The 27,377-nt window shown below is 39.9% G+C and overlaps 1 protein-coding gene across 1 annotated transcript in view; it reads left to right on the top strand.

The window, feature by feature from the left end:
• Positions 1 to 27,377, top strand: part of EVC (EvC ciliary complex subunit 1) — a 58,737-nt gene that overhangs the window by 1,730 nt on the left and 29,630 nt on the right. The window contains exons 2-10 of the mRNA XM_064450782.1: positions 1,946 to 2,056; positions 4,821 to 4,904; positions 5,437 to 5,669; positions 6,580 to 6,664; positions 11,568 to 11,705; positions 13,678 to 13,836; positions 15,369 to 15,585; positions 19,344 to 19,492; positions 21,302 to 21,400. Coding sequence (XP_064306852.1) covers positions 1,946 to 2,056; positions 4,821 to 4,904; positions 5,437 to 5,669; positions 6,580 to 6,664; positions 11,568 to 11,705; positions 13,678 to 13,836; positions 15,369 to 15,585; positions 19,344 to 19,492; positions 21,302 to 21,400 — 1,275 coding nt within the window. The remainder of the gene's footprint in view (positions 1 to 1,945; positions 2,057 to 4,820; positions 4,905 to 5,436; positions 5,670 to 6,579; positions 6,665 to 11,567; positions 11,706 to 13,677; positions 13,837 to 15,368; positions 15,586 to 19,343; positions 19,493 to 21,301; positions 21,401 to 27,377) is intronic.

Below are 27,377 nucleotides of genomic sequence, written 5' to 3'. Positions count from 1 at the left end.
CTCTCTGCCCCACCGATGCTACGAAGTAAGCCTGTTGCATGTATAGCAGGTACTGAACTGCACGTTTTACAGCCCTCTGCATCCAAAGTAAAAGCAGGGACAGTTTGCCAAAGTATGCCACGCGGCTTCCCAGGCAGCTGAGTTATCCGTGCCGTGGGAGCAGGGCAAGTACCTGGACTCCGAAGTAGCCATAGGCAGCGTGGTAAGCTACCGGCATTTGTCATTCAGCCCCAATTAATCACTATTTCATAGATCACAGCCTGAATCTGTGGGACTTCAGTGCATGCAGTTAAGTGCCTTATTGGTCTGATGATCTGTGCACAGGATGCACTGAGAGAGTTTTAAGAAGAGACCTTTACCATGGTAACTTCAGACCACATAGTGTACTGTAATAGATTTCTATCAACAATATTCTCCTGTTAGGATACAGTGTTGCCTGGAGGCTCTTGTGACCCTTTGGGTTGGGGCTTGTCTAATTACAGTATTCTGGTAGATTAGCTGATGAAGTGTTACAGTAATTACAGTTAGACTTAGTTTTTTTCAACTTAATGCTCTAAAAGGCAGCTCAGTAGCACTTCAGTTGCAAAAACAACAGGGCAAAAACAAATGGAGAAGAAGGTGGTGGGATTAGAAAGGTTAGGAAAGAAATTAATCCTGGAAAAATTCAAATACTTTTAAAATTATAGTGCTGGAGATGTAAAGGAGTGAAAATGAATATTGGATGAATATGAACAGTCAGAGAAATAAGATGAGAAAGGCAAATTCTTCTTTTGGAGTGGCTGTGGTGTGCGGTACAGCAGTGAACCCAACATGGCTACTTCCACAAGTCCCGATCACTTAACCTAAATTTTGTGAACTTCTGGTTTGGGACAAGTAAGTGACAAGATTGCTGGGGCAGTCTTGTAGCTGTTCTTTTGTCGTTAGTAGATTTTTAGGAACCAGCATGTGCAGTTCACCAAATTTTGGAGACTACACTTAGAATATGGTCTGTATTATTGAGCATCTAAGTTCCAGAGAGGTGATAGAAGCAAGTCGTGAGGAGTGAAATGTATTCAGAGGCTGGGCAGTTCTCTATATTCTGATAGAATGGGCTACTTTATATGCCATGCGTCCAAATAATTCAAGGAGAATCCTTCCCTAAGACAGTTACGTGCATAGTGGCTGCAGCCATATCATTAGACTACATCAGAAAGCAGCTAGTGGAATGAAAACTTGAAAAACAATTTTAGAAGTAGTCGAGGAAGGGAGGCTGCCATCTTTTCCGTCACTAAAAAATTCCTTGCAATGCTGTGTTTGGATGCATTGACCCACATTATTATTATTTTTTGGTCTATCTAGTGCACAGGGAAGAGCATGTGCAGCAGGAGGTTTTGTTCCTGCACAGTCTGTGTGTGTTTGTTAGGGAAGTCAAGGCCAGTGATATGGGCTGCTTTCAGGAAGGAAGATGCTGAACATTTTCTGATGGTTATTTCTTCCTGACAGGAACTTTCCCACATGTAAAACTTAATTTAGGAAGTTGTTCCTATAGCAGGGGAGCAAAAATAGTGGGCGTTCTTTTCACTGCAGGGAACTATGGACAGTTTTAGTTAATTTGCTTTAACTGAGAGGTTTGAACTCAGACCATGAGTCTCTCCATAGTCTGCAGTAAGACATTTTGAGAGCAGATGGATTGATTTGACATGTTTACAGCCTCTTAACAACTTTTCAGATTAAAATTCTACTCTGGACAGACAAAAATCATAAAGTTCATTAATTTTAATTATTCCTTCCTTATATGTAAAACTCGTGCTCATTTTTAGATTGTATTTTTCCAAGATTTTCAACTAATGCTGAAATAATTTTCAGGATGGAGACATGAATGTATCCAGGCTGCTGTCAAAGATGTTTCCAGTGAATCTGCATGATCTCAGTGTCATAATTTATCTGTTTTCTCTCGGAATTTCAGAAGGATGATTCCGAGAGACTTCTGGAAAGCTTCAACTCTGATGAAAAAGAGCACACACTCATGAAAAGTAAAGCAGAACCCTATACATCAAAAGAGGAAATGGTGCTGGAGGTAAAGCTCTGCTTTTGTTGGTGGATGTCCATTTTGCTGGAAGTAGCGATGAGCACATTCAGGGCATAGTCCAAACTGCCTTAATTTTATTGGGTTTGGAATTGAGCCCTTAAAAAGTATTCAGAAAAAGCATAAGAAGGAGAGTGGGAGTTGATGGCTGCCTATGAATGCAACAATTTCAGGCACTCATTCCTTTTATGAATTCCATTTCTCTCAGGGGACTCTTTTTGGATATTTTAATCAAGATCCTGAGTTCTTTTTGGACAGGGACTTCTTTGGTTTTGTCTCTACATTGTCCTTAATTTCAAGAGCCTGATGGGAAAAGTTACCAGTATTGACATAAAAAAAAGTAATTAACTACTGAAATCAGTGCTGATAGTTGACAGTGGATTATTTTCTGGAGAAGGAGATTTATTAGAGAAATTTTAACAGTAACAAAGTTCCCTCATCAGGTCCAATCTGGAACAAAAACTTTTTTTCTAGAGCCTCCTTAGAGACTCCAGCTCTCAGTTGGACTGAGTTGATCAATGGAGTCAGAAAGACTAAATGAAGTACAACAAGTACGTTTTTGCAAACAGCAGCATCTTCAGTGGCTTCCTCACACAGGAAGTTCTCCCATCAGGTACCAGCTGTGAAGGTACAGTGCAGAGGTCAAGCGACCACAAGTACTGAAACACCAGTGTGGTGAGCTGGGATTCAAGGAGAGCTAGAGAAACAATTTGGAAAGAAAAGTAGGAGAAGGTGTAAACTTAACCTAACCGTAATTAAGAATTCAAATACCTTTTTTTTTTTTTTAGATAATCACAAAATAACTTGGGAACCAGTCCTACTGTCTAGTTGTTAGATCACAGCCTGTCACCTAAAGCTGATTTGACTGTTCTTGGTGAAGCTAAAGGTTGTCAGTTAAACTGCACATTTAAAAAAATGTGCAGTTCAGCTAACTCATTCAGTCTGTTGAACATAAATTAAATACATGCAGAAAGTGTTGTTTAAAGCTAGGCAGTCTGGTGCTTAGCTTGTAAGGCGAAGTGGTTTCAAGACAAAGAGAAAGACAGACGTTATTGTAAACATTTTACTATTGGCTTAAATCCTGACAGATAATTAATCCTCTTTTCAGTTTTGTGATCAGGAATGGTTACAAGCTGTGGTTGGTCATTTTGCTCAAGTTAAAGTACAGCATAACAAGTGAGCATGGATTAGGTTCTCCTTTGGAGTGTAAATCCTGTGGGAGAACTTAGGTAATGATATAACTTTATTCAAATTACCAGTCCTTTTGAAATAGGATCACAGTCTTTTAAAGGTGAACATTCACAACTATATCCATTTCCCAAACATGTTAGCTCATTTATAACACATTAAGAAGTAACCTTGTTATTTGAAGGGACTTCCTTCCACCTGTTTGTCTAACTACTGAAGTTATGGGGGTTTTTTTCTATTCATTTGTTCCAAATCCCAGAGGCTTTTGCAGTTACTAGCATCAAATTGACAGTTCATGGAGAAACATAGATGGGAAGTGCTTTTAGTTAGGTTAGAGCACTTCAGAAAAACAGGTATTTTCATTTTGAGACCTTCCACGTTGCAATAATACCATAATTACCATATTAATAATAACTGTGTATTACTCATGCCTGCTGAGAAGCAGGATGTGTTAGTTCTAGCACACTGCGATATGGCTTTATGGCTTTGGACTGGAGCTGCTCTGCCTCCAGCCATTGCAGAGCAATGATCTGTCAGCTTTTATCCCTGAATATGTACAACAGCAGTGGGACTGCTCAGTGTGAGCAAGTGTTTTACGTGCTGACCGCGTGCTTTTGACTTTATCAGTAAATCCAAAAATGACTTCTGGAAATATATGAAATGGAGATGAAAAGGTGCAATGATAAAAGAGTCTAATGAATGACGTAGTTTGCTGTTCCCTTCCCGTCTCTATTTTTAGACTCTGTTAGTGCTTTGATATTTCCTAGAAAAAAATCTATACAAAGAAAATTGTGTTTTGACAAATCAGATTCTTTCATTTCATATGACAAAGCCAAAAATGTTAGAACAGGAAAGCTGCTGAAGCATGGATTTAAACATTCTATCTGTTACTTTTAGCCAACCTTTTATTAAGCCACACATAACCTCAGAAAACAAAGCTGATTATCCCATTGTTCCAGTGCATAAAGCAATGGCTAGGAAAGAGGAGGAGCAGAAAGTCAGATTATGTGATATAGCAGATTGTATGAAAAGAATGCATTATCTATAAAAAGTTCTGTGGAAAAACATTGGTATTTTCTCTAGATTATAGGTAAGGGTTGTACTATAAAAGTTCTTCCTGGAAAAAAACAATGACAAGTTTTGTTTAATCTATTGTTTCTTTATTGAAAGTGAGAATGTGTAGCCATGATATCTATGGAGCTTATCCTTTAGTAGTTTCTATTGTTAAGATAATTTCAGTCTCTGATATGAAATCTTTAGTTGCTACTAAAGGAGGGGGGGAACACGAAATGAAAATAACTTGTGGATAGCAGCTATTACCTATTTTCCCATGCAGGAGTAAAAACATTTTTGAGCAGTGGTAATGACAGAGTTCTCTCTTCTGTGTTTCGTACTCTGAATGAGTCTGATGAGACGACTTCTTGTGCCAAAGCAGAAACAGTCAATGAATAGTTAGTTATTGATAGGAGTTTCTAAGTTGTGTGACCAAAAGGGGCATGCAATACTTACAGTGAACAACTGTCAGGTCTAGCGTTGTTCCCAAATGGTGTTCTGTTTTTCCGTACAGGAAAGTGAGTCTCCTCTGAACAGTAACATCACGGCATTTGCATTGAAGGCAAAAGTGATCTATCCCATCAATCAGAAATTTAGGGTAAGGTTTTAGAGTCTACTTGTAAAAATTAATGACAATCATTCTGTGTCAAATTACAGAGTCAAGTACTGGAAGAAAACTTATTGCCAATCTGCTTAATAGGGATCTGTCTGTGTTTATAGTCCATTGACTCAGGGCTTATTCTGCAAGGCATCAGCTGCTTTCAGCTCCCCCTGAAACCTGCAGTGCTTTCTTTACATGGTGTCTGGGCAATTTTCACTGTAGTCAAGAGACTTTTCTTCCCACTAATGTTAGTGGAAGTTGGGTCTGTCCAAGGAGACATAAGAGAAACTCCACAAGGATCTGCCCTTCAGTGAGAAAGCATGCACCAGACGGATAACCACAATGGAAGAATGCTTTGCTGGGCAATGCAGAAACCTGTCAGTATGATGAATCTTAATTTACGTGGAAACACTTTTGCTGTGTATATTGTTTAATTTTTTCGCTTGAAAGCAAATGCTGCAAACTGATGAGATGTTTATCTCTTTATTGTGTTGTATTAACTGACCTTGTAAATTTTCCTTGACTGTAGCCTTTGGCAGATGGCTCATCCAATCCATCTTTGCATGAGAATCCAAAGCAGTCAGTTCTGCCTAATCAGATCATGGAGACATCTATGTCAGGCAGCCTGGGATCCCTGAGCCAGGGAGATAAAGAGGACTGCAGTTCCTCCACGACAATACATTCCACAACAAGCGATGACAGGTTTCAGGCTCGAGCCTTCCTCAAGGTGATCAGTTTCCCTGAAGTGCTAACATGTGAGAGGTAAGCGGTAAACCTGCCCTCGTGTTTGGTCATTTCCTAGCATGGCCTAGTGGTTTTCAGGACAATTACTGAAGGTCTGGTGTAAACCAAAGGCTGGGTTTGAACGCATACATTCACTCAAGACAGGGTTATCTGCTTATAACCCTAAAGAAGTGGTTGGGGAGATTAAAGTAATACATCATGCTGCATATTGAAAGTCAGTTTGTCCTTTATGCAAATCTGGGAATCAGAACTTTGGCAAAAGCAGTCTCCTAAAAGGTATATAACTATTTTGATAAAGAGATCCCTTTGTTTTCGCTTGTATGCTCAGTTCACACATGCAGTGGCATGCTCAGCTGGGGATGGAGTCCTCTGCACTGTACAATGCCAAGTCACACAAAAGGTGCCTTGAGAGCAGCAAGTGGCAGCGGTCTGTTCCCTCTGTTTTAATGGGAACTACTCATGTCACGTTGTGGGAAAACTTTTCCTTTCTCAGACACTCCAGTGATGAGCAGGTAGAGCTAATCAAAATGGCTTATCAGCTCTGATTTTCTTTCAGCTGCACAACAGCGAGATACCCCTAGATGAATACATATGTGCCTGTATTCTCATTAGCAAGAATAAAGATGATTATATTTGTGTCAATGTGGGGACTGGGGAAGGTACAGGCAATGAAGAATCTGCCTGTGTTTACCTCACCTTTTTGTAAAGGGAACTGCAACTCCAACTTTGTTAAAGCACTATTTTGTTTTGATTACTTTTATGTGGAGATATTTTAACTGAAAGAGAAGGCAATGGAGAAATTAAGTGCTGTTCTAGGGCCAATGCTTTTAGGAGAATGTAGTGATTAAATGAAACTATTATATGGTGTTGCTCTTTTATGTGACCTTCACTTAGATTGATATTAACACACTCTAAATCTTTGTTCTAGTTTTGATGTTAAGCTCTGCCTTTGCAGTCTTATTTTAAAAGATCTCATGCTTCTTGATACTGAACTCAGAAAAGAAAAATATGTGGTAAGTACTCATGTCTCATTTATAGCTATTTGCTTTGAACATCTTAGTTGAGTATCATTCCAGGAAATAACAGACTGCTAACAGGCTGGGAAGTAGTGTAGCAGAGTTGCATCTCTACAGTATTCTATTTTTTCTCTCTGTTCTGCATATATATGACTTTGACAAAGGAGTAAAATACTGTCATGGTTTTAGCTGGGATAGAGTTAATTTTCTTCACTGCAGCTGGCGTAGTGCTGTGCTTTGGATGTAGTATGAAAACAATGTTGATAACACACCGATGTGTTGGTTGTTGCTGGGTAGTGCTTGTACCAGTCAAGGACTTTTCCAGCCTCCCGTGCTCTGCTGGGTGCACAAGAAGCCAGGAGGGGAGGGGGCACAGCCAAGGGAGCGGATTCAAACTGGCCAAAGGGATATTCCGTACCATGTAACGTCATGCCCAGTATGTTATCCAGGGAGAGGTGGCCAGGGGAAGCTGCAATGGTGTCTCAGGGACTGGCAGTGTCAGTCGGTGGGTGGTGAGCAGTTGCATCGCTTGTGGGGGGTTTTTTCCCCCCCCTTTTTTCCAGGCTTCTTTTCTCTCTCTCGTTATTTTCCTTTTTATTTTATCATCATCATCATCATCATTATTACTACTATTATTATTATCATAATCATTATTATTATAATCCTTACTATTACTATTTTATTTTAATTATTAAACTGTTCATATCTCAACCCATGAGTTTTCTTGCTTTTGCTCTTCTAATTCTCTCCTGCATCCCACTGGGGTGGGTGGAGTGAGCAAGTGGCTGTGTGGTGCTTAGTTGCTGACTGGGGCAGAAATATTTTGGGCTGTGAAATACAGGAGGTGAGACCAGATAATGTAAAAATTTGGTTTTAAACTTTACTCCAGAGAATAATGTACAGCACTTGAGGGTCATAAAAATAGGAAAAATATATATTTAATAGATGAGTTTATGTTTTAAGGACAGTGCTTGTGCATTGCAACTCCAAGGACTCCAAGCTCTTCGAATAAAATTTAAAATTCAATTCAACTGAACCAGTAGTATTGTCATATGTACAATAGTCATGATTTTCTATGACAGAGGAATTAAGGTACCCATTTAAACAATAGATAGCTAACTACATCAAGTCATAGCATCCAAAGCTGACAGGAAAAAACCAAAAGAGGATGTATACAATTGTTTATGGTAATTAGTTATGACCAAGTACAGAAACATTACCATTACTGAGTTTAAGCTAAGTTAATTTAAGTCTGCACATAGAGTATAGAGCTTTCTCCTCCCCTTCTTTCCCAACCTCTGTTTAAACAGATTGGTCATTTCTGATATAAAGTTAAATGCAGTAAGAATATTTCTGCTCTGGGGTTTTCTGAACAAATTTCTACACAATCCAAAAGAGGAAGCATGAAAGTAAACCTGGAAAGCAGCTTCTCTTCTGATGGGATTTATTCCCATCTAAGTGGATGAGGAAGGGAAATTGAGATCAGTTTCCAGAAGGAAATTTAGCTTGGCTACAGAAGGTTGAACTTCATCTCAAAGTTAATCATCCATTTGTAAATGAAGATAAGTTAACAACGTGGTGATGTAATCACAGAAACATTGAGGAAATGAGCATTTAACATACTTTGTGGACCACCAGAAAGTGACTTAAAAGGCAGATGACTTTGACCTTTAGCTGAGGCTTTGAATAGCTGTGTATTTTCACTAGCAGGGGAAAAGGGCAAAAGGATTTCAGTTTAGAGAATATTTTCTTCCTTTTCCACTTTGCTTGCTCTGATTTCAGAGTCAGTCTTTCTTAGCATCAGTTCTAGGAAAAGGAAATGTATCCTCTTCCTTCAGTGTTTTCCTGAATTCTTTTTTTCCTTTTTGTTTTTCCCTTTTTAATGTATGTGGTACCTTGGTGTCGTGTCTTCAAAACTTGCTAAACTCCAATCCAAAACATTGGCCAGTGGGATCCAAAACACGGCTGCTTTACCATTTTCTGTTCTACGCAACTCTAATAATAACATACTTTACAGATTTTGCTCAGCTGAAATGTTGTCTTCAATAACTGTTTGTATATATAAATATGGTTTTATTTATGTTGTTACATGTTTAAAGTGGGCAGCTTCTGCATCATCTGTTTTCAAGTACATGAGTAATGGCAGGTGGCTGTTAAATTCCATTTATTTTTATCTTCATTTTGGAAAATGCTGCAGCAGTTAGTAATGAAGTGGACTGTCTTTACACTGGCACTCTAATCGAGACAAGAGGAAAAGAGGTTAAGCAAAAATTATGCCAGTATTCAAAAACATCGTTTTGAACACGGTAGTGTTACAATCTTAAAAAAAAAAACAACAACAAAAAACCCCACATATTTTGTTTATTTTGTTTATGATTCATTATAGTCACATTGATGGATTTAGATCACGAAAAGTCACAAAGATGTCATTACGATGTTGAACAGGCACTTACCCTGGGTTTTGTTTCCTTCCTTTTGAACAGATGTTTATACAGGTTCTCAAAATATACCTCACAGACCTTTGTCATAAAAAGAAGATCACTGATGATTTGTTAAAGAAGATCCTTTTAATTCAAGAAAATGTAAGTGGGTTTGTTGCTTAATATTTCAGACCACAGAAAATAAGAGTTAATCTGACCACTTGGTGCAAGCTGCCACAGCAGGCTCTCTCACCTACTCTTTTTAAAAAACAGCAGTGTCATCTCTAATCTATTTCAGAAGAAATGCAAAGAAACCCCCTTGTTAGTTGATTCTCTCCATTGCCTTGTCCACATTTCCCCTTTCTTGTTGTAGGACGTGATCAGTCCAGTGATGTGTCTCATCTGTTAAGAATAAAGGTATTTTGTAGTCGAATCCATTCAGTCAGATAGAATATTGTGAAACTTATTCACTCAGATTTAAAAATTTCTAATTATCAGGTCTTTGTCTGGTTCCAGGTATCATTACTGATAATAAAATAGCAGGAAATAAAGTACTAAAATGAAACTCCAGGTTTGGTTTTTTTTTATCAAGGGAAAATATACTTGTTTTCCGCTTTATCCTTTCTTCTTCGATATACTTCTATGAAAATCCATTTTCCACTTCTGAACTAGATGACACACATTGATAGTCAATATGCATTTCAAGTGGAGTCACAATACTATTTTTAAGACTATTAGAAGGAAAAAAAGTTTTACAAAACTGAACAAAATAGAAGAGCTACTGGTTCCATTTTCCAGATTAGAATCATAGAGAAGTCTGGGTTGAGAGCCACCTCTGCAGAGCGTCTGGCCCAGCCTTCTGCAGGAAGCAGGGAATAACATAAGACTATCAGGTGTCCTGCCAAGCCAAGACTTGAACATCTGCACTGAAGGAGGCTCCCCCATTTCTCTGGGCAGCCTAGTCCAATATTTAATTCTTCTTACAGTAATGATTTTTTTTTTCTTGCATACAGATGGAATTTCACATTTAGGCATTAAAGTTTATTGGCTTGCCAGCTCTAGTTCTTGAGATTTGTTTGTTTAGTCTCTCAGTCTGTGAATGAATATCAGGAATCTCTGTAGTTGTACCTAATAATTTATTTCAAAATAGATTTTGCCTTAAAACCAGTTCTGTGCCTTAAATCCTCAGGTTTAGTGTTAGAGTTGGTTGTATTTACTAAATGAAAAGTGAGATTTGGTGTACAGATCCCTTTTTCTGATGGACCACTGGTAATGTCTTCAAATTATAAACAGGTAATGCAGATCAGGCATGTTTCCCAGTATAGCCTAACCCTCAATGAGGCTTGACGGCACTGGTGTCTTCATGCACCTAACTGAGCTGCTGCAAGACAACGACTGGACCTTGTTTATTAGATGTAGTAATTGCTGGAGTAGGCCAGTTGTTTAAGTGTCAGTGTGGGATTCCTATGTCCTATATTCTGGAGAGAAAAGTCTGGGAAGCATGACAGCCCTAGGGTTGGGATGTCACGTAAGGGATGAGGCTGATTATAGATACCATGTAACAGAGACATTGGTAATAAACAAAAGCATTAGCACTGGAAACCACTGTATGAGCACTGCATTGGCAAGACCGAGGGTTATATGATTTATCACAGACAGCATTTTCCTCTTTTAATTCTGTGTTGTAAGAAAAATTCATGGGATTTTGATGAACCTGTTTGTGAAGCTTGTCAAAATCTGGTTACATTTCTTTAAGACATAGGGTATCAAGTTAATGCATTGACACCCAAAACTGTGGTATTAAAAGTAAATGCTTGTTATGTAAGGCATGTTTCACAACTGAAGCATCATCCATTTCAGTACCAAGCTACCAAGTAAGGGCAGAAGACAAGTATTTGTCAGTATCATTAGCTTTCAGAAAAAGTTATCCTGGTTTCAAAGGATTGAAAAACTTCAAAAAGCCATACAATCATGTAGCCTGTAATTTGTCCCTTATGAACATTAGAGGTGTGTTCATCCGTGTGTGCTAGTACTCTGCAGGAAACACTGTCTGATTATCGTATCTGGATACCTCTCAGTGTTTTCAAACACAGCGTATACACTCACAGCTGGCATTTAAGATGGGGCATGTGCATTAAAATAAAAATACTTGTGGATAAATTCAAAGGCTTATTAGTATGAAAGTTCAAGGAATAGTGTTTACTAAACTTTAATTCAGTGGAGATGGACAACAGTCTTGACTGTACTCACATACTAGGGGAAATGTGTTTGTATTGAGTGTAGTTAAGAGCTGCCATATATATACCTTGAGCTTTCTTTGCTTGCTGCAGGAGGTGCATTACCCAGAGACAGAACTTTCCAAATGCTCTTGTTCATCTTCCTTAGCAATGAGCTACAGCTGACATACAAATTCACTCCTGAAATTAGAAATTATGTCTGTTTTTCTGTTTAACAAATTACTTGCCTTTTTTTTTTCCCAGAATTTTGAAGAATTACAGAAACAACTTGACTCCAGACTTCAGAATACTGAGATGTCAGGAGCCCATAATTCAGAGTACCAGACTCTAGAAGACTTAGAAAGGAAAGAAAGAGAATATTCTGAGCACATAATAGATAATGTAACTTTCTAATATTTTTTCTCCTAAAATCTTATTTTAATGTTATTCTTTTGATGCAGAGTGCTTTTTTATTTCTTTTAAACTGTTGTGTTGACTAGTCCACAGTTAGTACTTTAGATGTGTGATGTGTGAGAGTCCTGAAAACATTTTTACATGGCTCCAGCGAACTATTTCCAGCTCTGTTTGGGTCCAGTGTGTTTTTTTGTACAAACTCTGTTTTATTGCACTGGGTTTAGAGCTGAGAAATGTCTATTTCTTGTCAGGTGGTAAGATTTATTTCAAGCCTGGTATAGTCTGACTTCTAGGAGTATTAGCACCTTGTTTTCTTCAGTCCTCCATAACTGAGTAAGAGAGTGATACGAGACTATAAAACATTTTTTAAGCTGAAATAATTACTAAGAAAATAATTACCTTTTAGCATGCTTTGCACATTTACTTTAGCAAAACATTTTGCCTTAGCAGCTCTGCACATGATAATACACTTATATGGGGTTTTTTATGTTAAAAAAAAATACAGTTTGATAGCAGCCATTCTCAAAGTGAAGTCTGGTGGTTTTTTTTTTCTCTACAGTAGTGTCACTGTGTCCAAATAGCTTGCAGGCTAGAAAACTGGAGGTTAAGACTATTCTGCATATTATTTTCCAGTAAACTGAGTAATCTGGAAGATATCCTTCTCCCAGTCCTGTTTTTGAGGTTTGAGCAAATTCACTGCTGATGAAAACAAGAGGCTGACTAGTCAGACTGATGGCTCTGTGAGCTGCCTGTGCTGATTGACTGTGGCACTTCAGCCCTGAACTAAACAGCCTGTTATCTCAGCCTTGGGCCTGTTTCATAGAGGAGTTGGCATTTTTTAAATGGCTGATGGTTAAGCACTTCACTAGGAATTTTCTCAGCTTTCTTGTGATTCTCTGTGCCTTTCGCTTTATAGTGGAAGTCCTGGTAATGATGGTACATCTGCGTCAAGTTTCTTTTGCAATTTAACTTTGCTCTTTGAAAAATTGATTGTTTGGAGTTCTCTGGAGATAGTCACGTAAAAACTCCCTGGCAGCCTCGCTGAGCAACATCAGGCAGTTATTCACCAGTGACAGTCATCCTTCAGTGGGTCTGTCACTCTTATGCCAGCAGATGCTTTTCATCCATATTGAAAATTATTTCCCTGTATGCAGATTCATATAGAGCAGACCTTGAACTAATCCACTCTTCCCTCCGTAAAATAAAGGGGTTTTTTTCCATACTCACAGATGCCATAGTCACCATTTTTTGTAAAATTCACAGATACTTAATACAAATCTTGGCGATGGATACATTTTCTTATCTTTATGTGTACTAGTAATGCCATTGAAGACCACAGAATGTTCACAGTTGTGCACAGTCCTAAGTGTTTGTGGGATTAGAGCCTAAAACTAGAGATTACCCATATGATAATATATCAGAATGGGCATATGCACTGTGCTGATACTGCATAAAGTACGTAATTCCAGTGTAGCTAATAAAGTGCTTATGTAGCATGTGGCTGTGAAGGGCTTTGATAGTGAAAAATAGTGACAATTTTCAGTTTTTCTTTTTTAGCAAAAATCTTTTTTGAGTGGAATGCCTGCTCCCACAGCTAAATAAAATTCCCAGAGAAAAGTGCTGCAGTTTATCTCTTTCAGTTTTCCCATTAATACTAACAACATAACAGACTTTTTAGATGCAATATGTGGACAACTAACAACAAATTCTTAGCAAGTTATACAGAATGACTACATTTAGAAATATTAGGATTGACCTACTGGTTATGTGCCACCAACACCGTATTGTCATATAGTAAATAGGCTCCTTAGCTTTTCAAAATGTTCACTGTAACTAATACTGAAAGCTGTCTATAGTCTCAGTGACTTGTATCTCAGTAGTCTCATAAGCCTCTCACTGTAATGAAATGCTAGATGATTAATGAGGGAACATGGATTGTTTTTTGATTCATATTCCACAGATGGAAGCTTTCTGGAAGCAGACTGACAAAGCCCAGCAGGCTTTTTTGGACCAATCAAAATGCTCAAGTGCCAAAGCAGCAAAGATAATGATGGATCTGACCGAGAAGATGATTGCAGTAGAAAGCTTATTAAGTGAATCTCAAGATTTGCAGGCAATGGTAAAGTACAAAAAAGAAATAAAAGTTGAGAGGGTCAATCTGAACACAAAGAATGATGCAAGTGTACAGTCTGTCAGTCCTGCCTCAGGAATGATGTAGACTGCTTCAGTTGTCTCTTTCAGGTTTGTTGCAAAGAGCTCAACTTTCATGGCAGTTTATGAAGGCTCACAGGAGGGTGAACTCTCTGCGCTTGAGTTCTAATTCTCAAAATACCCTTTAGGCAGTCATATTAGGAAAGTGATATTAATGCAGCTGGTGATCTAGGAGCAGGAGCACTAGATCTACCAATGAAGGAGGATCGTTATCCTGGGCATTAGGACATTTCTTTTTCTTTCAGCGTATTTATCTCACTTCGACTGAGAGATCCTAATTTAAATTTTGAGTCCGATTCTGTGCCTCCAATGACTTTAACTAGGATTAAAACTCTTAACATCTTAGTGGTATGGTCTTAAGAGGGGAAAAGTGTTTATAAATGCAGCAGCACTATGCTTTATGTTGTGTTAAATCCAGCAGATCCTTTATTTGCTTTGCACAGGACATACTGAAAGAATTTCTAGATTAACAGTACAGTCAGAATCTGGACCACTGCATTTATTAGTAATTTGGAGAATAAATGGATAGCTAGCTTTATTGGCTTACTAATAAACAGACACAGTAACTATTAGCTTGTTAGTTTTGCACTGGAGCAGCTACATAAACTGAGCTGGCGAGGTATGAAAATAGTCTTTGCAGCTGATCACACTTGACCCATGCCAGGCTACTGTACAGTAAGTTCCTTCAGACAGGCAGACTTCAAGTGACGTGTTTGGATACAGATACAAGAAATATTCCTACCTGAAGTCACTACTGTGATGCTTGCATCTCATTGCAAAGGTCATTGTCTTTGTGTCTCCATTAACTACAGGAGTTGTCACACCCTTTACCACCTTACAGCATTGTCTAAAGTAGTTGCAGTTTCACCCAGGAAATCTTGCTCCCTGCTGTAATCCTGGACTTCTTTAATAGTGCAATGAAACCTGCTGGGTCATAGGCAATTATACTAATTTTTAGTATATTTACTGAATTGCAGCTGACCACATACTTGAAGGAATCCCAGCAGTATCAAAATCAGTCCTCATTTCAAAATGAAGGCCCATACTGGTGTGTTGGTGGTACCATGAAAAGTGGCCCAGGACTTCCATGTTGCCCCTATGACATGTTGTCTATCTTTCCCCCTTGAGTATTTAAGTTTGTTCTGCAAGCTTGTTGTTGCCCTTTTCTGCCTTAATATCTTATTGACAGCTACAAATAATGAAAAACACTCATAGTTTTAAATTAGCTCTGGCAACCAAACACGTGATAAACCCACTGCTGTCCTACACCAGTCAAGGTTTTCAGAAGTATTTGTGTACATGAAGATTGTTATTCACATGGTCTTGAGAAGCTTTCTCAGTTTTCTGTATAGTGTGGGAATGAATAACTCAATGAAAGGACTAGCACAACCAAAGACCCATTCTTGGTTTCTAAACGGGACTTTTTAATGTTTGTTTTAGGACATTCAGGAAAGGTTATTCAACTGGGAACTTATGGTGAAAATGATTGATTCACTGAAGTCCTATATACCGGAAGAATGCAAGTGTAGATTAAACATGGTATCCAATATTCTGGACCATTTAACTGTAAAGAATAATCTCTCAGTCCAACAAAAGGAAGAACTTTTAACGGATCTGCACAAGGCCTTCTGGGAACAGCTGGCACTTTTCAGTAGTGGTGAGTACTTAGACCAGAGCTCATGACTTAACAAATATGGGTGTGAGTTCTCATTATTCTATTAGGTAGTGAAAAAAATATGGCTTCAGTCTTATACCCCTCTATTTTAAAAAGGTATTGATGAATTGCCCAAGAACACTATTGATATGAAGGGTGGATGCTTAGAATAGGAAATTTGGCTTCAAGCCTTCTAGGTCTTGTTTCAGGCATTACTATGAACTTATTCTACAGTTCGCATAATCTATACCTTAATTCATTAATTTGAAGATTGAAGAAGAGTCACATTTGTTACAAGTGTTTGTTAGAATTCTCCATTCACTGTTCATGTACTTGACATTATTGGTGATACGGGCTAATATTAAGGACAGTAACAGCTGTGTATGTGCAGAATACTCTCTTATGATCTCCTGCTAGCATGTGGAGCCAGAAGATATACAAAACATAGTTGTACTATCACTCTTGCGAAAAGATAATTTTAAGGCTTACGATCTTCAAATAAACCTCACTTTTATTGTCACACTAAAATACTTTAAAAAGGAAGCCTTTTCTTCTTGCAGCCCTTCACATTGCCTATCTGTAAAGTACACAATTAGAGCAAACTCTAAGCTGACTGATCCACTGATTTAAGGTTCTCCCTGTGTCACTTTGCATGTTACGTAATGCTCAACATGTTGAGAAGCATACCCCCAGTTTCTCTGATAGGTGCTGTATCAAGGGCTCAGTGCTTCCCATCAGCACTCATGGAAGATTATGGTACATGTTCAGCCAAAAGGAAAACAGTGACAAGTATTTTACTCTCATACATCTTCCAGAAACATTTCTGGTACTTGTGGGTATATTTAAAGAAAACTGTCCTAGCAAAATGGTATCAAGGTTAGAGTTCAGTGAACTGAATAGTCAGAATGAATGTAGTCTCATTGCAGTGTATTCTTGTTGCAGTGCTGCTTGTTCACATTCAGGCTTCGTGTTGGTAAATTGTGCCATATTTCCTGGTCAGCAATTCACAGAATCACAGAATGGTGGAGGTCGGAAGGGACCTCTGGAGGTCGTATGGTCCAACGCCCCCCGCTCATGCAGGGTCAGCTACAGCCAGTTCCTGGGACCATGTCCAGATGGCTCTTGAATATGGAGACTCTACTACATACCTGGGCAACCTGTACCAGTGGTCAGTCACCCTCACAGAAAAAGTGTTTCCTAACATTCAGAGGGAACCTCCCATGTTTCAGTTTGTGCCCATTGCCTCTGGTCCTGTCAGTGGGCACCACAGAAAAGAGCCTGGCTCTGTCTTCTTTACACCCTTCCTCCAGGTATTTATATATATTGAAAAATCCCCCTGAGCCTTCTCTTCTCTAGGCTGAACAGTCCCAGCTCTCTCAGCCTTTCCTCATAGGAGAGATGTTCCAGTCCATCACCCCAGTTCCGCTTTCATGGCCTTTCATTGGACTCTTTTGAGTCTGCCCATGTCTCTCTTGTGCTAGGGAGCCCAGAACTGGACACAGCACTCCAGGTGTGGAGTAGATACCTGTGCTGAGTAGAGGGGAAGGATCACCTCCCTCTACCTGCTGGCAATTCTTTGTCTAATGCAGCCCAGGATACCATTATCCTTTGCTGCAAGGGCACGTAACTGTCTCATGTTCAACCTGGTGTCCACCAGAATCCCCAGATACCCTCCTGCAAAGCTGCTTTCCAGACGGGTGGCCCCCAGCATGTACTGGTGCCTAGGGTCGTTCCTCCCCAGGTGCAGGACTTCCCCTTGTTGAACTGCATGAGATATGTGTCATCCTGTTTCTCCAGCTTGTCAAGGGCCCTATTTTGATGTCAGCGGGACCCTCTGGTGTATCAGCCACTCGTCCCATTTTTTGTGACCTCTACAAATTTGCTGAGGGTGCACTCTGCCCCCATTGTCCAGGTCATTAATAAAGATACTGAGCAGGACTGGACCCAGTGTTGACCTCTGGGGTATACCACTCATATACCACCTGGCTTCCAGGTGGACCTTGTGCAAGTTTTCAATCCATAGTATTGTCTGCTTACCCAGCCTTTATGTCATCCTCTTCTCTATGAGGATCTGACAGCAGACTGTGTCAAAAACCTTGCTGAAGTCAAGGTAGACAATATCCGCTGCTCTTCCCTCACCTACCAAGCCAGTCATTTCATGATAGAAGGTGATCAGAATTCCCATGCTGCAGGCTTGCTCTACTTTAAAGATATCAATTAACCATGTGAACAGTTGGCTGATTCTCATGAATTCATTTATATTGTGATACAGATTATTTCATGGATGTTTGCTCCTAAAACTGGGATGCCTAGTTCATAGTCTTTGCATAGGTTCAGCCACTAACATTCCTTAAGCATAAATATATGTCTGTGGGTGGTTTTCCCCCCATTTTGTCAAGTTTCTCTTGTCCCAAAGCAAAAATACCTCTGTCAAGGCCTTGATTTTATGCAAAATAGCTATGTATAACTATAAATACCTATAAATTATAGCTAGTACAGCCTGTGCAGAGGTCATTATCAACCTCATGGTTTTAGTTAGAAATTAAATGTGCTTAGAAGGAAAAAGACTGGAGTGCAGCATTTTCACATGAGAGTCTATGTTGACCTTGCTTATGAGCCCCTAAATACATAAGTTAAACTGTACCTATAATTCACAGGCAGAACAAAGAGCAGCAAGGCTGAGCTCCTAGGATACAAACAAGGAAGTAGTAAAGAATCAAGTAGTGTTTAAAAATAACAGTTGCTACCTTTGTTCAAATGACATTTTTATTACAGGCTTTTCTGTACTTTCAGTGTACTTTCAAGTGTTTTGTCAGTGCATCATCAGCCTGTGGATAAGCACGATAAATCAGCATGGAGAATAAGTAACATGCTTGGTGCTGCAGTACTACCCTCTTTTATTTTTCCACAAAATAATTCCTCCTAGTTAAAGCAGCTTGATGCAGTGGCAGGACAGCAGCCACAGATGGCTGTAGTTTTGCATTCCCCGTTAGCTGCCTCTGTCAGGAATGAAGTACTGGTCTGAGGCAGGGTGGGTGGAAGGAAGGAATGAAGTCCTGCTCAGGTGGACAGGCAACGAGACATGAAGTAGTGGCAGAACATCGTAAGCGCTGATTCCGCTCTGCAACACAGGGTCCAGATAGACTCATGAATTTATAAATCACTTGCAGCTGTAGCAGGGACGAAGGGGGGAAGAACTCAGTCCCAAATATTTCACAGTACTAGCACAGAATCAGAGGGATCTTGACAACTTTTGCTGCAGGTTCCTGAATGAGTCACTCTGGAAGCCTGGTATGGCTGCATGCCAGTTCAAGCTAATCTGAACTAGCACTGCTCTAGACCTTTCCTACCCACCAAATGTTACCGCCCCTGTCCTTGCAGCAGCATATGCATCTCTGCAGTTAGGTAATGGCCACTTCTGGACCTTCCCAAAGCAGGAGGGGGAGGTTTGGGGTGCTGCAAATAGGAATCTGTTGAACTAACTTGCTGCCTTTACATAGCAGCAGCAGCAGTGAAGGGGAGGGTGCGGCAGGATGGTAGTGATCCAAAAACTTGAGAGATTTAAGTGCCATGTAACAACCCAAAAGTTCACATCTAAAAAGACCATCAGGGTAAGAAACAAATTTGAAATCCTGCATGGTAATTACTTGCCTATTTCACTCACTAACAGATTTCTGGGAGCTTATGTTGTGTGACAGTAGCAGATGCTACTTTCTCCCTGTGGAGTTGTGGTATCTAATCATTGGTGGTTTATGTTCCAGAATGTATCCAGCAAAGTAAAGACCTGATCTTGAAACGACTGGAGTGCCGAGCAAAGAAGAGAGAAGAGTTCAAACACAGACAGAAAGCTGAACAAGGGAGTTTCCTCAGTAAAACTTTTCATATTAAAGATGTCCATGATTTTCTTAAGGTGAGCATGTAAAAGCTTGTTTTCACTGTTCCATTAATTTTTAAGGCCAAGTATGTCACAGATTTCTCCCAGTTCCATAAAATTGGGATTTTTGGGTCGTCCCGAGAATCGCGTATAGTAGCACAAGTAGGATAGGGTCAGACACCCTATTGCCTAGGTTTGCCTAGAGGCTTTTCCTCCAGTTTTGGTCTTGGCACATTGTAACAAAATACCAAAGGGTGTTAATGGTAGATGGCACGTTTTGTAGAAAACATCTTTTACTTAGATACTGTGTGTTTAGTTCAATATAGGAAATCTCTGGAGGAAAGTATCTAGCCTGCATTACAGAAGAAAACAGACTGCATTGATCTAATTGCTTTTGTACCTGTGAAGTTACTGAGGCTCAAAAGAGTATCAAATTTCACATAAGCAGAGGGCAATCTCATTACGATTGCTGGCAGGATACCTTGGAGAAGGTTTGCGATAGATAGGTTAATGTGGTATACAATGGCCAGTGTAATGTTTTCCTGGCCATATTTTCTACAGAGGTCTATTGTTATTGTTCAGAATGTATATACAAAATCAGAGTTCTTAGCTGTAAATGCTGAGAGCTGCAAAACTATAACTGCTGAGAACTACAGACGCAAGTTATTAAGAAATAAAAAAAAATCAATCCTCAATTTTCATGAAAAGAAATAATTTAAGGTTAAAGTGGTTACATCCAGCAGCATTAAACTTGATGAAATCTAATAACTTAGATAAATTACTGTATGAGAAGACTCAATTCCAGCTGTAGCAAACTGTCAAAATTTATTGATCTCAACACTGCAATTTTGTACTGCAGGGCCAAGTTCTTTAATTATATTGTATGAATTGGATAATGCAGTTACTGTTCTTGTGTGCAACGCCTGTCTGGCAACACCTGACTTCAAAACAAAAGGTTTCAGGCACTTCAAAACAGTAGAGTACATTTTACTTCTTTGGCTCTTCATAACTTGAGGCAAATAATTCTATCAACATTTTGGTAGCCACCGAGCACTTGTGAATGTATTTTCCTTGTACACATCATTCAAAAGTCTGGGACACATCCCAACTTCATTAAACAAAGCTTAGACATTTTGTATTAAGACCTCTCCCCGACCAAGTTAGAGCCACACAACTTGTGCAAGAGATGCTTTATTCTGTACACCTTAGAAAGCTGATAAAAACACTTAGTTAACCTTTAGGCTAATGGTCTGCTTATGACAGGGGGACCAGGATTGGGCAACTTGCTGCAGGACAGAACACAACTGAGTCTTAAGAGTATGAAATGCCTGTGTGCAAATAATAAAGCAAATCAGAGATTTAAGCCTTTCTGCTGCCACAGTGGGCAGATCCTTTTGTCCAGGAACAGATGGGGCCTTGAGTCCAGAGGCTCTTTGAAAAACAAGAAATATATATATATATCTGCACCTGATATCACAGAATCACACAGAATCACAGAATCACAGATTGGAAGGGACCTCAGGGATCATCTAGTCCAACCTTTCTAGGAAGAGCACAGTCTAGACAAGACGGCCCAGCACCCTGTCCAGACGACTCTTAAAGGTGTCCAACGTGGCCGAGTCAACCACTTCCCTGGGGAGATCATTCCAGTGGTTGACTGTCCTCAGTGTGAAAAATTTTCCTTTGGTGCCCAATCGGAATCTCCCCAAGAGCAACTTGTGTCCATTCCCCCTTGTCCTCTCCATGGGACTCCTTGTAAAAAGGGAGTCTCCATCTTGATCACTTTGATCAGAAGTGATCAAAACCTTTTCAGCTATTTAAATATACCTGTTGTGTTTCTTTCAGGCTTACCATGAGCTGTTAGAGAAGCATCGGCAAGCACAGTGGGAGCTGGAGGAGGAGGATGACTGCAAGAGCACAGAAGCTGTTGCAGATCTCTACAAGGTGCCACCTCTAGTTATACATGTCATTGACTAAAATAATTCTGAAGATCCTCTAACCCCACTAGACAATGTCAGGCCCTGGGGGAGGACTGGGGAATTGCAGAAGAGATCATGGCAGCTCCAGGAAGCTAGGCTGGAAAGCCAGGAGATGGAGACCAGTCTTCCATATTAGCCTGCCTTTTCCATTATCTTCCCAACACACTATGCTTCCTACCTCATATTAGTCAGAAAATGCCTACGTGGTCTGCCAAAATGTGCTGCCTGGGTGGCTGACAAGGCTGCAATAAATTGAGAGCATACAACGTCTGGCATTACTACCAGGAGAGAGCCTTCATTTCTGTAGCATAATTACCTCCTGTGTACCATGGTAGGGTGATACTATCCTTAGTTAACTTCACTACAGCTCCAAAAATAGTTTTCTCATCTCTTTGCCTCACAAAGAAATTGTTTTGACACTAGCTAGTTCCCTGAAATAAGTTCAGATCTTTGGAGTAAGTAATACTGTTATACTTCTTTATGCTTCTGATTTGGAAAATCAGCTTCACGCTTTTTGCATCATCTTTAATTATTTTCTGTCTGCAATGGAAAAGTAGGATAACATCATCTATCTGATGAAGCCCAAAACTGTAGCCAGCAGTGACCTTTAATTAGCCTGGAACTAATCACTTTCAGCTCAACAGGATCCTTGTCATGATTAATTATGACCAGATCAGGGTGTTACGGAAACTTGTAGTCCCTATCACATTAGAATAAGATACCCGCACAATCTTAATTAGCACTAGGCCACATGCACTTTTTCAAATTCAGTTAATAAAAAAAATAAAGCTGCTGTATTTAGAACAAATAGTTTTGCCATGGTTTTATGTAATAGTGCAAGCAACAGGATATTTGAGAAGAACTGCTGCTTTGGAGAAATGAAAAGTTTGCTTGGAGGGCTATGCCAGTGAATCAGTAGATTCATTCTACAAAGCTATTTAAGAAAAGTCAACATGTCTGCTGATATTACTGTGCACAGAATCACAGAATGGTAGGGGTTGGAAGGGACCTCTGGAGATCATCTCATCCAACCCCCCTGCCTGAGCAGGCACACCCAGAGCAGGGGGCACAGGAACGCGTCCAGGCGGGGTTTGAATGTCTCCAGGGAAGGGACTCCACAGCCTCCCTGGGCAGCCTGTGCCCCTGCTCTGGCACCCGCACGGGAAAGAAGTTTTTGCTCATATTGAGGTGGAACTTCCTGTGTTCCAGTTTGTGCCCATTGCCCCTTGGCCTCTTGTTGGGCACCACTGAAAAGAGCCTAGTCCCATCACCCTGACACCCACCCTTTAGATATTTATAGGTATTGATGAAATTCCCCCTCAGTCTTCTCTTCTCCAGGCTGAACAAACCCACGTCTCTCAGCCTTTCCTTGTAAGGGAGATGCTCCAATCCCCTGATCATCTTGGTAGCTCTCCGCTGGACTTGCTTAAGCTGTTCCACGTCCTTCTTAACCTGGGGAGCCCAAAACTGGACACAGCACTCCAAACATGGTCTCACCAGGGCAGAGTAGAGCAGGAGAATAGCCTCCCTTGACCTGCTGGCCACGCTCCTTTTAATGCACCCCAGGATACCATTGGCCTTCTTGGCCACAAGGGCACAGTGCTGGCTCAGGGTCAGCTTGCTGCCCACCAGCACTCCCAGGTCCTTCTCAGCAGAGCAGCTTTCCAGTAGTTCAGCCCCCAGCCTGTACTGGTGCAGGGGGTTGTTCCTCCCCAGGTGCAGGACCTTGCACTTGCACAGTCCATTCTCCAGAGTTACTAACTTCTCCACACCCTTCCTCCATTCACATGAAGTCTCTGGAGACCAAACAGATTTTTTCACCCCGCACAGTTTCACCTCATTTGTGAAATTATATTTCTTTTCTTTATTCTTTGTTGTTTATTGTTGCTTTAGTGACACTAAGATCAGACTGAAAATCCTATTTCTTTCAGCACTGTAAGCTAATTTTTCTTTTCCATTAAAGAAAAACTGGTTTGAGTGAATTAAGTGTTTCTAGCATTGCCAAGTTGCCAGGAGAGCTGTGCAATACTGAACTCTGCCAATCCACCCATCTCTAAGCCATTAGATTCCATTTTACAGCTGCTCTCTTATTTCTAGACCCAAACAAACACTGCCAGACATGAAAAACTGCAAGTACTGTGATCCAACTGGCATCTGTTGAATGAGGGTCCACAAATCTTAATTTGCATTTTTTTTCCATAATAGGACATCTTTATTGTGACATTTAACATAATGAACAACTGCACTTTCTCCCCTTAACCCTAAATACAGACACTGCAGACTGTTTTCGGAGAGCTGACCACTTCTGAATATACCTTGTAAGCAGCATAAGGTAGAAAGAATAAGAAAATACAAATGAGCACAGCCCCACTGTAGGTAAATGGATCTGTTCTGACTTCTACAGCTGAGGGAAGTGCAGTAGTTATGCATGTTGTCCACTACCTGGGGCATAAAAGCAAAAGTAGATTTGCCATTAAGAGAAGGAGTTGCATGTCACAACCACGATGCCTTTGCTTGTCTCTTTGCTCCACCACACTTTCAGAGCAGAAGCGCACCTTGGACAAGCAGAAGCCTTTCCTTGGGCAGCAGGGCTTTGCCCCTTCACTTAGTTTCTCTGGGTTTCTACTAGGGAGAAGCTACTGCTACCAGTGGGGAAGGCAAGATACCCATGGGAAGGCGACAGGGATTTGAGGTACTCCACAGTGCAGTGGTGTGACTGCAGCTTAAGTAGACATAAGCAAGCAAACATTAGACTAACTAGCTGGGTACCAGCAGCCCTTACATGGCGATAGTCAGCACTGTGCTACAAGACCTGTGTCCTAGTTGGGTTTGAACCAGCTAGTTTGTAGAACCAGATAGTTTGGGCATGTCTGCAAACACTGCAAAGCTCTGTGTTGTCATTCCAGAAGGTCTGTACTCCCTGAAGCTTAACTGATAGTCATTTGCCTTGCACTCATTTGGAAGGTTTGGACTCTGATGGTTCTGTTCTACCATAAGCAAGGAAAAGGTTAAATTAAAGATTTGGTTAAACATTCTATTGATCACTTAATCTTGATATTTCCATATTTGTAAGCATGTGTTACTAAGTAAGTTAGAGGGCAAGAAAATAAGTTCACCAGTAGAGAGTTCTGTTCTGTTGCTCTTTTATCATCCCAGTAAAAATGGAAGCCTAGCAATATTACCAAAAAAACTGAGTGAAACTCTCTGAAGTCACCCTGGCACGGTCCACAGAAATTTAGATGAATATTCCTCAGCCTGTGGTCCACAAGACTTCCAAAGATAAACCACAAGACAATTTTAAAAAGATGCATTCATACATTTGTAAACACAGTCAGAGTGGAAAGAACTAGAAGTAATTAAATACTTAAGAGTTCAGCCCAGTTTTTATATTGTTGCAAATGAAAATTAGCCTTGCAAAACTGCACAAAGTAGTTATGCTTTCCCATACACAGAAGTTAAATAGCTGTTCAATTTAAGGAAAATAAAATTGAGATGTCTTACAAGGAGCTAATTACCTAAATCCAGGAGTTGGCAAAGTGTTATCTAAACCACAATTTTTCCATAACCAAGATTTGGCAATAGCATCCTATATGCCCCCTCTGTCAAGTAGCTCATACTCTCTACTGGCCCAGGATTAAAGAAATATCACATACATCTTCTGGGCTGAACAATCTAATATTGTCCAGTACTCACAGGATTTAGGGTTCCAGTCAGGTTGCTGCTTGTGTACCTATTGCCATCTTGACTTTGGTTGGAAGCCCCCAGAGCTGGAATGAATCACACCACACTTTTCAGATTAAGGGCAGCGGAACCCAAACCATGGTGAGGTTTTTCTTCCACATTCAAGTCCTCTATTTTCCTAAGTTGCTTTCGTGGTCCTTGGGCTATCATCAGTATTGCAATTTATCAGATAAACACCAATGTCCTAGTAAAGGACAGCCATGTTCATTCAGACAAATGACCCTTTGGAGTAATAACCAATAAGTTCAGGTACTGTAACAGCACCAGTGCTAGAGAGATGCATAATACCCAGTTAGATAGAGTTAGGTCCGGTTCTCAGGCATACCTTCAGCTAAGAGCAGTTACTAGCAGCTTTCCAAGCAACTGTCTTAGGGCATACAAAGTGCCTCCATTCTATATCAACTATGTAAACCATCCACCCCCATTTAAAAAAACTTGAACTGTTTGCAACTTGATGACAAACCAGAAAAAATCCTCAAGAAAGACAGCCAGCCTGAAGTTCCCAAGGGCTGCACTCTGGCAAATTCACTCGACCAAGCACAGAGGCCCAAGTGCCCAGCCATCACGCTAAGCTCATGGTCCTTGGCTGCTGTATTTGAAGGCCATTACACCTTTTTTTTTCAAGGGAAAAGGACCTGGCGAGGTCTTATACATGATAAAGGCTTACATGTGATAAAAAGTTTAGGCCCTCAGTTCCTCCTACAGTTGTGCACTAGAATGACTTGACTCATTTCAACAGTTGCCTTGGTTTGTCCTAGTATAAACGAGCAGGGAAGCAAGCCTGACAGACTGTTTCATGAAAAGATAACTTCAGTGCAGGAGGTGATATTAAAATATAAAGGAAAGGTCACCATATGACCAAATAGGAAACCAGTGAATATCCTGGGGTCAGAAAAAAAGACGTCACATACCTGTAGGTGCCACTCACTTGCGGGAGAAGATCCTTACCTTGTTCTCACAATGCTCTTCTAAGCCCTTCTCAGATTTCTATGTCTGTTTTATTTTTTTCAGGTTTTCCCCTTTTAACCAGTGTGTGGGTTCACCAAGATAGATTTATGTAACCCTGTAGCACTACTGTAGTCTGTAGTGGTACAGTACATCACAAAATTATTCAAATTGGTGAATAAATATGTAAAAATGCAATGATCTGGAACCTGTCTGTATTTACATAGAAAATTGAGTAGGTTTGTTTTGTGTACACAGGAATAAATCAATTAAAATTATTTAACCAAGGTAAATGGAACCTTTTGATGCCTGAAGTGAATGAATGAGTTACATTTGGAGGATAGCATAGGACTTTTCACCCATGCTAGTGGATTAAAATAGTGTGCTGTAGGTGAATAGTCTGTGTCTAGACACAGGATCCATCACTAATTTTTGAAGTACAAGTTGAGGAATGGGGGCAAGTGATTTTGTTTATCACAGTATGTCATAACTGAAGGAGGAATTGTGTCAGTGATAATTGAACAGCTCAGCCTAATGTTTCATAAACACAGTCTGCAGAGTTACCTCATACACAAGGGATATCGTGCTGCACTAACAGTTTTGTTTTGGCTTGGATAGCTTTTCAGTTGCAAAGTTTTTACCGTAATTTTCTTTTACATGGCAGCAAAAGCACCCCCCCATATATCCTGTTCTGTTTCTCATTTCTCGTGATTAATGGCTACCTCCTTGCAAGTCTGTCTCAAGTTTAGCCTATCAGATGCTCGCCAACTTTTTATCTTTTCTTTCTCTTTTTTTGTGAACTACCTGCTTATTTCAGTAGAGAAAGGAGAAGTGAGAAGAGGTTGGTGGTTAACAGTTCATTATTCAGAAAACAGACATGCAGATTGCACAAAGGAAATCAATTAACAGCTAGGAATTACATAGTCCGTGGTAAGATAATTATTTTTCCTCAGCCTTTACATCAAAACCATAAAAACATACAATTTACTGTAATTTATAATTCCCCTTTGCTGATAGCAGTTCACCAGAATGTTATTTCATTTGACTTGACAGAACATAGAAATGCACAGGAATTTAAACTAAAAGCTATTAAGTAATAAGTATTATCAACAGGCAAGGCAATAAACATTTTATGAATGGGTAAATGTGAATGTGAGGTTGAAGCAAAGTATTTGGTTTTTCCCCTTTGTTAATAAAAAGGGAAAATTTATTTTGTCAAAATAAAAAGTACAGATTCTCAGAGACTTACTCTTTCA

Source organism: Phalacrocorax carbo, chromosome 4 (genome assembly GCF_963921805.1).
Source record: "Phalacrocorax carbo chromosome 4, bPhaCar2.1, whole genome shotgun sequence".
Classification (NCBI taxonomy): Eukaryota; Metazoa; Chordata; class Aves; order Suliformes; family Phalacrocoracidae; genus Phalacrocorax; species Phalacrocorax carbo.
Note: the sequence above shows the minus strand (reverse complement) of the source record. Positions and strands in the feature narration are given on the sequence as shown.